This window comes from Danio rerio, chromosome 6 (genome assembly GCF_052040795.2).
Source record: "Danio rerio strain M-AB ecotype USA chromosome 6, GRCz13ab, whole genome shotgun sequence".
Lineage (NCBI taxonomy): Eukaryota > Metazoa > Chordata > Actinopteri > Cypriniformes > Danionidae > Danio > Danio rerio.
The window spans coordinates 4,823,342-4,835,985 of NC_141026.1; the positions used below are offsets into that span (position 1 = coordinate 4,823,342).

General features: G+C 35.4%; 1 protein-coding gene and 1 long non-coding RNA gene across 6 annotated transcripts in view; one reads left to right on the top strand and one right to left on the bottom strand.

Moving 5' to 3' along the window:
• The first annotated feature begins 200 nt into the window (after window positions 1-200).
• Window positions 201-4,358, top strand: LOC147843315 (uncharacterized). The gene is made up of 2 exons (XR_015493087.1): window positions 201-805; window positions 1,798-4,358. It is a non-coding gene; the product is annotated as an uncharacterized LOC147843315 (long non-coding RNA).
• The window catches only part of trak2 (trafficking protein, kinesin binding 2), a 45,264-nt gene continuing 36,643 nt past the window's right edge, over window positions 4,024-12,644 (bottom strand). For 4 of the 5 annotated variants that reach the window (XM_087256457.1, XM_087256452.1, XM_087256455.1 and 1 more), the window contains 4 exons: window positions 12,084-12,388; window positions 9,295-9,771; window positions 7,839-7,938; window positions 5,809-6,654 (listed from right to left, as the gene is read on the bottom strand). In XM_087256457.1, coding sequence (XP_087112583.1) covers window positions 5,892-6,654; window positions 7,839-7,938; window positions 9,295-9,771; window positions 12,084-12,388 — 1,645 coding nt within the window. In that variant the 3' untranslated portion in view covers window positions 5,809-5,891. Of the gene's footprint in view, window positions 6,655-7,838; window positions 7,939-9,294; window positions 9,772-12,083; window positions 12,389-12,644 lie in introns of all 5 variants that reach the window. The other variant, XM_087256454.1, reaches the window with a different exon arrangement.

The window sequence follows — 12,644 nt, forward strand, 5'->3', positions numbered from 1 at the left end:
ATGTCTTTTTTGGGGATAAGGATTGTATGGTTATGGCCAAATACTAACATAAATTATATAACAATACTCATTAATACAGAATAAAGTAATATAATTGATGCATCATTTATACTGTTACTAACATTTAAAATGTAAACTCCAATGAACATGAATAAAAATCCCCTGTGCACAGTTATCAGACTCCTCAGGATGAAATTCTTGAGACCCCAAAGAAGCTTTTGTTTGTTTTATTGTAAAAAAATCCAACATAACAATGCTGATGCAGGATCTGACAGCCAAACACACAGGAAAACACACTAAGGCTGTGGTTTACAACGTCAACAGCACAAAAGAAATCACTTGGTGCATGATGTCACATCTCGTGGCATCGTCTTCAAGCATTAACCTTTGACCTGAATGGCAGCAAAGCTCAACTGCAGGATGGAAATAAGGACACTTTGATACTGAAAGCAAATCATGCGTTTAGTACCATACACTTCAGCTCGGGTTAGAGATAAAGCTAATGATGAATATATGCAGCAGGCATGCCGGTATTAAAGGAACACTCCACTTTTTTATTTGAAAATAAGCTCATTTTGCAAGTCTCCTAGAAGTAAACAGTTGAGCTTTAACAGTATTGAATCCATTCAGCCGGGTCTGTCAGGAGCACTTTTAGCTTAGCTTAGCATAGATCATTAAATCGTATTAGACCATTAGCAGTGCACTCAAAAATGACCAAATAGTTTTGATTATTTTGCTATTTAACTATTTTGTAGTTATGTTACGTACTAAGATTGACAGAAAACAAAAAGTTGCTATTTTATTGGTTGACATAGCTAGGAACTATACTCTCATTCCGGCGTAATAATCAATGAACTTTGCTATCGTACCATGGCTGCAGCATGCGCAATGATATTACGCAGCACCTGGAAATAGCCACTAGCTACTTTAGGTAACAGCACTGCGTCAAGCTTTAAAATAGGAAAATTATCAAAAAAATGTATTACATTTTTGAGCGAGATGCTAATGGTCTAATCTGATTTAGTGATTTATGCTAAGCTAACCTGTTAGACCCAGAGATCAGCTGAATAGTTAAACAAATAGCACAACTCAACTGTTTCACTCTTGTGGAGTTGTAAAATGAGATTATCTGTCAGGAGCACTTTTAGCTTAGCTTAGCATAGATCATTGAATCAAATTAGACCGTTAGCATCTCACTCAAAAATGACCAAAAGAGTTTTGATAATTTTCTGATTTAACTCTTCTGTAGTTACGTTGTATGCTAAGACTGACAGAAAATTTAAAAAGTTGCTATTTATTAGGTTGACATGGCTAGGAACTATACTTTCATTCCGGCGTAATAATCAATGAACTTTGCTATCGTACCATGGCTGCAGCATGCGCAATGATATTACGCAGCACCTGGAAATAGCCACTAGCTACTTTAGGTAACAGCACTGCGTCAAGCTTTAAAATAGGAAAATTATCAAAAAAATGTATTACATTTTTGAGCGAGATGCTAATGGTCTAATCTGATTTAGTGATTTATGCTAAGCTAACCTGTTAGACCCAGAGATCAGCTGAATAGTTAAACAAATAGCACAACTCAACTGTTTCACTCTTGTGGAGTTGTAAAATGAGATTATCTGTCAGGAGCACTTTTAGCTTAGCTTAGCATAGATCATTGAATCAAATTAGACCGTTTGCATCTCACTCAAAAATGACCAAAAGAGTTTTGATAATTTTCTGATTTAACTCTTCTGTAGTTACGTTGTATGCTAAGACTGACAGAAAATTTAAAAAGTTGCTATTTATTAGGTTGACATGGCTAGGAACTATACTTTCATTCCGGCGTAATAATCAATGAACTTTGCTATCGTACCATGGCTGCAGCATGCGCAATGATATTACGCAGCACCTGGAAATAGCCACTAGCTACTTTAGGTAACAGCACTGCGTCAAGCTTTAAAATAGGAAAATTATCAAAAAAATGTATTACATTTTTGAGCGAGATGCTAATGGTCTAATCTGATTTAGTGATTTATGCTAAGCTAACCTGTTAGACCCAGAGATCAGCTGAATAGTTAAACAAATAGCACAACTCAACTGTTTCACTCTTGTGGAGTTGTAAAATGAGATTATCTGTCAGGAGCACTTTTAGCTTAGCTTAGCATAGATCATTGAATCAAATTAGACCGTTAGCATCTCACTCAAAAATGACCAAAAGAGTTTTGATAATTTTCTGATTTAACTCTTCTGTAGTTACGTTGTATGCTAAGACTGACAGAAAATTTAAAAAGTTGCTATTTATTAGGTTGACATGGCTAGGAACTATACTTTCATTCCGGCGTAATAATCAATGAACTTTGCTGCAGTACTATGGCTGCAGCAGGCACAAGGATATTACTTAGCACCTGAAAATAGCCACTAGCTACTGTAGGTAACAGTGCTGCTTAAGAATCAAGATTTAAAATGGGAAATTAGACAAATTTCTTTTGCATTTTTGAGCGAGGTGCTAATGGTCTAATCCGATTTAATGATTTATGCTAAGCTAAGCTAAAAGTGCTCCTGTTTGACCCAGAGTTCAGCTGAATAGATTCATAAATGACAAAACTCAACGATTTAACTCTTGGGGAGTTGTCAAATTAGCTTATATGTCAGTAGCACTTTTTGCTTAACTTAGCATAGATCATTGAATCAGATTAGACCGTTAGCATCTCACTCAAAAATGACCAAAGAGTTTTGATCATTTTCCTATTTAATGCTTGACTCTTCTGTAGTTACATCTTGTACTAAGAACGACAAAAAATAAGAAGTTGCTTATTTTTTAGGCCGACATGGCTTGGAACTATATACTATTACTCTTGTGTAAGAATCAAGGTTAAAAATAGGAAAATTGACAAATTTCTTTTACATTTTTTAGCAAAACGCAAATGGTCTAATCAGATTCAATGATTTATGCTAAGCTAAGCTAAAAGTGCTCCAACTAGACCAGGAAATTGGCTGAAAAATGGCAAAACTCAACTGTTTAACTCCAGAGGAGTTCAAAAATGAACTTATTTCAACAAAAGTGGATCGTTTCTTTATTCTGAAGGAGTCGTATGACTACTTAATGTTACCAAGATTAGTTTAAATCACATTTATGTTAGTTTGCGTTCTCATTCACTGACTAAAGCGCACTAAATGTCCCACCTGTAACAGTTTATGAAGCAAACTTGATGGCTTTCCCTGTGCTGTTATTAGCATGTTTACCACAAAGCACAATAGGTCAGTTTACCACACACACACACACACACAAACACAAGTTTTAGCTTATAAAATGACAATTCAAGCAAAAAAAGGACAAATAATTTTGGTATAAACCCCAAAATAAGGTATTTGGAGCTTTGAGTCCCTTTTCAAACTCCACCAAAACATGAAATATAATAAAATTCCATTCCTAAATGAATGCTTAGTTAATTATTTCATCTATCTCTCAGGATTTATAATCTAGTTTTGTCATTAGATAGCACATGTAATGCATATTTACTAAAAAAAAACTATTTTAATTGGTTTAAAAAAGTGCATAAAATGAGAAAAAAGGAATATGAGTAAATACAAATGGCGTCACTAATTCATTCAGGGGTCGAAGGTCATATAATAGAGTGCTAGACATCTCTAGGACTATTTTCTGTATGCACTAAAGATAACGATTTGTATGTTTAGTATTTAATGGAAGTAAACAAAACAGAACAATAAAACATATCCTACTCTAGTCAAGATGGAGCAGAAGTCAATGATAAAAATGATTCCCTTCATGTTTCAGTCGCAGGATCTTAATCTTAGTATAATCTGCAGCCGTGTTCACCGCTTTCCCTTGAATACACAGTCCCTGAATATTACTTCAATTGTACACCGTTTACAATGAGATTAGATCACGGAACAAACACCAAACCCAAAAATATCCTGAGCAATGCAGATCAACACTTTTTAGTGACAAAACTTCCCAAAAACCCAATTTAACTCAGTGCAAATGAATAAAGTGTGGCTACAGCGGGACGAAAATACTTTGATTACCTTTAATCTGCACCTGTAATTATGCTAAAACAGCCGATACGAGCGGGTAGATGTCCTGTGAAATTACTTCAAGGGGTAGTTCACCCAAGATTACAATTCTGTCATCAGTTTACTCACCCTTTACTTGTTTAAAACCTATTTGAGTTTCTTTCTTCTGTTGAACATAAAAGAAGATATTATGAAGAATGCTGGAAACCTGTAACTATTGACTTCTATAGTGTTTGTCAATGATTTTCAGCTTTCTTTGAATATCTTCTTTTGTGTTCATCAGAATAAAGAAACTTAAAGTTTGAAGCCACACAAGGATGAGTATATAAACAATTTTAGGCGAACTATCCCTGTAAGAAGTGTCATCTATTTATAATGCTGTACAGACTGACCCTACACATGGAGAAACTCTTAGGAACTGCTGAATGAATCAAGACAAACCCCTAAAATGAGGCTGTGGAGATGCAACCATCAATTTCACTTCCCATAATGCCTTCCTGTTTGTGTTTATCACCACAATCTTATCACTAGAATTCATTAAATTCAGTATAAACCTACAGAAACCTTCATAATTATGGTCCTTTATACCAGTGTTTCTCAACCACGTTCCTGGAGGACCACCAACACTGCATGTTTTTTTTTTCCTTTTTCTTTGTCTGTCACACTCATTACTGGTCTTCAGTCGCTGCTAATGAGCTGATGATCTGAATCAAGTGTGTTTGGTTAAGGAGACATGGAAAATGTGCAGAGCTGGTGGTTGAGAAACACTGCTTTATAGCATTCCTTTAAACCTACTATTCACATTCAACATCCTTCAACACGTACGCAATCCTTCCTGCTGGATCCTCCACCTCACAACTCCACAGCCTCACTAGTAAATGGACGAATATATATTTATATACTTGCCGTGTTAATGGGATTAAATAAAGTGTGAGTGACAAAGGAAATTCAGAAGGGGAAAACCAAAATACAAGTCATTCTGCGTTTCCTCTTGAGTGCTATTATAAGGCGTTAAAATTTTAATTTAACCAGTGCTGGGCAACGATTAATCATGATAATTCGCATCCAAAATAAAAGTTTGTATTTATAAAATTTAAATATATTTGTGTGTGCTGTATATGTATTATGTATATATAAATACACACATGCACATTATGTTTACACAGTATGTTTATTAAAGAAATGAGAAATTATATATACACATATCTATATATTAATGTATAAATACGTAACTAATATATATATATATATATATATATATATATATATATATGTATATATATATATATATATATATATATATATATATGTATATATATATATATATATATTAGTTGATCCATACATATTTAAATCTGTATATAATTTGCATCATATATATGTTTATACTATATATGGTATGCATATGTATATATAGATATATAGTTTATAATATATATGCACGCATACATTATGTATACACACACACACATATATATATATATATATATATATATATATATATATATATATATATATATATATATATATTTTTTTTTTTTTTAAGATGCAAATTATATATAAATTTAAATATGTACATATTTTTGTTTGGTTTTGTTTTTATGTATTGTGTGTATTACTTATACATACTATATATATATATATATATTTTTTTTTTTTATGTAAAATTTTGGATGTATATATCATGATTAATGTATTCCCAGCACTAATTTAAACATAAACATACGAAGACACTTTTACTTAATTTTTGTGCTTTAAAAACAACCTCAAATGTCTTTCAGCCTCTTTTTCTTTCAGTCTACAATTTTATCATGGATATAAAGTCAGTGGCATTAACTTTCTGTTGGTCTGTGACCACGCCCTCACACTTATGAATTATGATGTGGGGGCGGAGCCTGAGAAAGGGAGGCGTGTCTACGTGTGCGGCGTGGTTCATTTAGATTCCCCCATGGCGGAGTGGGCAGGGCCAATGACGTCGGGTGAGGGGGCGGGGCAGGACAGGACGGACTGGAGGCGGATGCGCTTCGGCGGCCCACCATAACCGGGAGGCTTTGATTTCTCCTAAGGCCATCCAATAAACTTCCACCTCCTGTTGCTAAGAAAGTGGCAGATTCCTGTGCATGGCAGTCATTGGTTTCTGACCCTTGCAGCACTTTTTTATCCAAACCAAGCTTTCGGAGATGCTCCACAAGGTTGACGCTGTGGCTCTCGGCTTTGGTTGACTGGTTTTGTGGGCTGAGGAGATCTGGTCTTGGGGCACGACCTAGTTTTAGCCCGTAAACGTCTTGCAGAAAAAGCTCAGCGGGACGGGATGCTAGAAAGTTGTCTGAGGATGTGGATCGGGGGTCGAAGGGCACTGGCGAAGGGCATGGGGAATGGGAAGGGGAGTTTGGAGGAGTGCTGGGAAGAAGCCGGAGAGAAAGAGGCTTTTTAGGAGCCGCCACAGGAGCAGGACCCTGAGCAGAGATGCCCTTCTCCAGCAGAAGTTTTGCCAGTCCACCAGGGGGTGCTGCAGGGCGGCGGATGGGGAAAGAGTCTCCCAGACTCAGCCTGCAGGGGGTCACTGGTGTACTGGGACCAGTCCGGAGAGAACTCGGGGTGTAATCACTCACTGAGGGACTGCAGACAGAGCTGATGAACACAAACCACACACAGGAATACAATCAAACAGACCATACAGAACTCTATTGTAACAACTAACTATCTGTCTGTCTGTCTGTCTGTCTATACATCCATCTATCCGTTCATCTACCAAATCATGTATCCATCCATCTGTCCATCTATCCATCCATCTATCCATCCATCTATCCATTTATCTACCCATACATCCATTCATCCATCCACCCATACATCCATCCATCTATTAATCCATCTATCTATCTATCTATCTATCTATCTATCTATCTATCTATCTATCTATCTATCTATCTATCTATCTATCTATCTATCTATCTATCTATCTATCTATCTATCTATCTATCTATCCGTCTACTTATCCATCCATTTATCTATCCTATCTATCCATCCATCCATCTACCAATCCATCCATTTATAATCTGTCTATCTATCCTTCTATCCATTTATCTACCCATACATACATCCATCCATCTATCCATCCGTCCTCCTAATCATCCATTCATCTACCTATCCATCCAGCTATTTATCAACCTATACATTCATCCATCTATCCATCCATCTGTCTGTCCGTCTACCTAATCATCAATCTGTCTACCCATCCATGCATTTATCCATTCGTCCGTCTGTTCACCTAATCATCCATCCATCCGTCTACCTATCCATCCATCTGTTTATCTACCCATCCATCCATTCATCCATCCATTTATCCATCCACCTATCTATCCATCCATTTATTATTCGTCTACCTATCCTTCCTTCCATACGTCTATCTATCCATCCATCCATCTACCTATCCATTCGTCTGTCAGTCTTTCTATCTTTCTGTTAGTCTGTCAGTCAAATAAAATAAATAAAAGAACAAGTGATCAGTCAGTTAGTTAGTTAGCTTTTAGTGATCTTTAATTAGATCTTCTTAGATACATCTCATAATCATAGCAAAAACATATGTTCACTCAGAAAATTCTAACGTATAAAAAAATGTAAATAAAAATATTGCAAAATTATAAATAAAAAAATAGAAATGAAAAATAACTAACTGCAATAAAAAAAGTGTGATCACAATCTGATTTTCAATACATATCTTATGATGCTTGCTATTATTTAAAATCTTTACCGAACATGTAAGCATAAATAAAGCCAGTCATCAAGCAATTAAATGCCGATATTAAAAATTTTACCTGGGTGTAACCTGTGTGCTGTCGCTGGGATGCAGGATCCGGCAGGTGGTGAAGGTGTAGGTGGAAAAAGTGGAGCTCTGATATTTCCCAGGATTCATACCTAAAGATGAACAAAAACAGATCAAGAAACATGCCCTGTTTTATATACAAATAAAGGCAAAATTAAAAGGTCCATAGCCGGCCTAATAAAAGGGTTGGTTCTATTTCTCCAAAAGTGGACATTTTTGCAGTTATACACTAATTTTCTATTCAATTATGAGATTAAAATACTGTATTTTAGTAATATTTTACGCACTATTTTTTGCTGGAATAGCTAGTCGGATGGTTATCATAACCACACTTTCTGATGCACCAAAATATTTCCTAAAGCTTTAGAATAAAGAAATATGAATAAATGCGTATTTTTACAATGCTAGTTTAATACATCATTTATCGTTAGAAAAAAATAAGAATATAAGAATAAAAAAATAGGAATCTTTTAAAGTTTTAAATTAAAAACTCTAGCCGATTGTCATTTATTAGGCAAATAACAAATTGGCCAGCACATTTAAGTGTCCTCAGTCAGAATTTGGCCATCAATAAAATAATAATAATAGAAAATAATGTAGAGCTTCACAATTGTTCTAGCTTCTTTAGTAAAAAAAAAAGAAAGTACATTTGATAATTCATGGATAACAATAATAGTCAAAATAGAATTCAAATTAATTTAGTATGGGCCACTTTTGGTTCTTCACACCTTTTAATTTGTCTGTTTTTTCAAGAATAAGGTCAAGATCTAGAATAAAAGTTACTTGTAAAATGTTTTCTTTAATCAAAAACAATACAGTAGCGAAAGATGACTTCTCAGATGAGCTGAAGTCACACTGAATCAACAGCCAACAGGGTATTTTTACTATTTATGATGGCGTAGCAGTCAAAATAGGACAAATGAGCTCATAAATTGGACAAATTCTGGACCTTTGTAAGTGAGGGGTGGGGGTGGGTCTTCCAGTTTTCTCAGTGCAGTTTAACGAAACATGGAGTTTATTTCACAGCATTTTCTATTATCTATAATTTTCTTCTGGAGAATATATTTTATTTCATTTAGTTTGGCTGGAATAAAAGCAGTTTTAATTATTTTCAATTTAAAGGTCAATATTATATGCCTTCTTAAGAAATATATACATTTCCATTGGCTACAAAACATGTGACTAATTAACCTAATTAACCAAACTTGTCTATTTAAGACAAACTAGCCTAGTTAAGCCTTTAAATGTCACTTTAAGCTGAATACTAGTATCCTGAAAAATATCTAGTAAATTATAATGTACTGTCATCATGGCAAAGATAAAAGAAATGATTCATTAAAATGATTGTTTAGAAAAAAAAAAAGTAAAATGTAAAAAAAAAATAAAAATACATATTTCACAGGATATGACAATATGACAAAATGACAAGCGGTGTTGCTCGCAGTTACCAGTAGAGGGCACTTTAGCTGAGAGGTTGAGGTGTAGCTGAGGAGCTTCTGATGTTGAGAGTCTAGAGCTGACTGCAGCAGCACAGCTGGAGGACTGATTGACTGCTGTCGCCAAGGAAACAGCAGTTGCTATGTGCACAGGCGAATTCCTGAGGGATGCAGGAAGGGGCAGGACATTGGCTGGGCTTCGGACAGGCCTCTTCTCCTCTGGAGTGGATGAGGAACGCACATTAAAGGTTATTCCCTCTTCCTCCTCGTCTTCCTCTTTTGTCTTTGTTTCCAGTGGCTCCTCCAGCTTTCTCTTCTGTTCCCATGAGAGTTTCTCCTGGTCTTCATCTTCTTCCAGGTCAGTCAGGTGGTAAACGCTATCCTGAGGTAGTGGACGGAAGCCTTTGGTGACCACACCTGGATGGGGGTCTAGAATGGTGGCCAGGTGGGGCTTGGCCAGCTGCTGCCAGTGGTGAAGAGTCAGAGAGCCTGGAGATAACAAGAAGAAATGGTCAACATTTTACAGTAATGTATAATTTATTTGTTTACTCTAGGGTAATACATGGTAAATGTTTCTACATATGCACAACTAGGGCTCGATAATATATGGGTTTAGATACTGGAATGTGTGCATGTGCAATAGTCACATCACTGGATCTGCAATGTTCAGTAGGGATCAGATTAACCAGGCACCACAGTTCAGAAGATGTGATTTGTAAAGTCATTGCAAAGTTTAACCATAGTAGACTGAATGATTTTCATTTGAATGGTGTTTTAAGAAAAACATGTACGAGCAACAAATAATAACTTGACATCTAGTTGATCATTTGGAAAAGTGTCAGAAGGTGGATTTTTCTGTTGAACTGCATCACAATCATCACAAATACTGCAGAAGACCTACTGGAAGCCAAGAGTCTCACATAAATCAGTCAAGTTTGGTGAAGGAAGAATCATGGTTTAGGGTTATATTCAGTATGGGGTTTTGCGAGAGATCTGCAGTGAATGACAACATCAACAGCCTGAAGTATCAAGACATTTGTGCAGCCCATTACATTACAAACCACAGAAGAGGGCAAATTCTCCAGCAGGATAGCGCTCCTTATACTTCAGCCTCCACATCAAAGTTACTGAAAGCAAAGGAGGTCAAGGTGCTCCAGGATTGGCCAGCCCAGTCACCAGATATGAACATTATTGAGCATGCAGGGTAAGATGAAGGAGAAGGCATTGAAGATGAATCCAAAGACTCTTGATGAACTCTGAGAGTCCTGCAGGAACGCTTCCTTTGCCATTCCAGATGACTTTATTAATCAGTGATTTGAGTCATGTCAGAGATGTATGGATGCAGTCCTCCAAGCTCATGATGGAGTCAGACACAATATTCATTCTGTTTCCACTGCAGCATGACTTTATATTCTATACTGGACATCATTTTTGATAAGTGACAAGACTTTTGTCTGAGCAAAGTCAGACCTTTCTGTCCTAATTAAATCATTAATAATCAAGACATGATCATATTGTATTTTGACTAATTAAGCGTAATCTAGAGGCCTTTGCCTTTCATATAAGCCACTTCTGATACCAAATGATCAACTAGAAGTCAAGTTATTATTTGTTGTTCCTAATACTTGGATAGGTGACATGACTTTTGTCAGGTGGTGTATATGCACCAGACCCTTCTAACTTAATAAGGGAAACAATGTTTACTAGTGAATGTACAACATATTATGTTGAACTACTTGCTTTTTCAACCTTAAAAGTCATCTTGTGAAATGATATTTATATCTCAATTTATTGCAGAAAAAATAAATATCACAATCTCAGTTGTTTTCCAAGATCGTGTAGTCCTACACTAATAAGAATTATCATTCAGCAAGCATGTATTAAATTAATCACAAGTGAGAGTAGTTGCATATATAATGTTGCAAGGCTTCTATGTAAAATAAATGCTGATGTGAAAGCTTTATTCAGCAAAAAAATAAATAAATAAATAAATAAATAAATAAATAAATATATATATATATATATATATATATATATATATATATATATATATATATATATAGAATATTTTATACTACTAATACATTAACTATGGGCAATAATGCATTTGTTAATATTTACACATTAATAATGAGTATATTAAACCCAAATGACCAACTACTGTTAGATTAAACCATAAATTAATTTTGAATTGAACTTTACTGTACTATTGGAGAATTCAGTGCTACAAAAAGTATTACCAAATAAATCTTCTGAAATGACCACAGCCAGAGAAAAATCAAGAAAGTGTCAATACGAAATGGAAATCTGTCTTTCGCTGAACTTAACATCATTACAAACACATGAAATTATTTCTGCCATGTTACACAAATAATTGTTTTCCAAATAATTTTCATCCTTTCGGTTTCTTTAATGCCTTATAAACATTATAGTTTTACATTTATTCATTTAGCAGATGCTTTTATCCAAAATGACTTACAACTGAGGAATAAAAAACACTTAATATCATCAGAGAACAGCAATATATAGATATTTTAACAGTTTATATATGCTAATATTGTATATTCATGTAGTTTGTGTTTTATATTTATTACTATTAAGTCTTTATTTTTGCCATATCAGCGCCTATGGCATTTTTTAAAGCAAGAACAATGCATTTTAAAAGAGAGAAACATTTGGTCGTAATTCTAAAATGTATATAACATATTTAATTGTATTTCATAATAGGTGACATGTTTTTAAAAAAATAGTACAACTAAGAAGCAGATGCTAAAAGCAGTATCTATCATTTGTCCACTCACCCTCCATTGGTTTAACAATCTGCAGTTTTTCGGGCAGAAAGGTCTTGAAGCAGCTGGAGGAGATGGAGAACTCTGATAGGTTGGTGAAGGAAGAGACGGTGCTTCCCATTGGTGAGCTGCAGCCACTGGCTCCTCCCTCTGACTCTGCGGCCGTCAGATCCTGCAGCTTCCGCTCTCGCTCGGCCTGGAAGAACTGACGCTCACACAGGAAGTTCTGCCTCCGCAGGGACAGACGGTTCAGCGCTGATGTCAGAGCACTACCTCCAGGAGAGCCGGGCTGACCCAGACGAGAGTTCTCCCTCCCTCTGCAGCACATGGATATGCGAGTCAGAAATACACCAGTGCATTGTGGGTATAAACTACAGACGTATATTTACAAATAGTCCCATGATGGATTGTTGTTTACAGATGTATTTATCCAAATCTGCCCATGATTATTGATTATATTAATTTATAAAGATACAGTGTTTCATTTTCACCACTAGAGGGCATGTATTCACAACAAACAAAGCATATGTTAATGTTAAAAATCATACATATTGTACTGTTAACAGTCTGTTT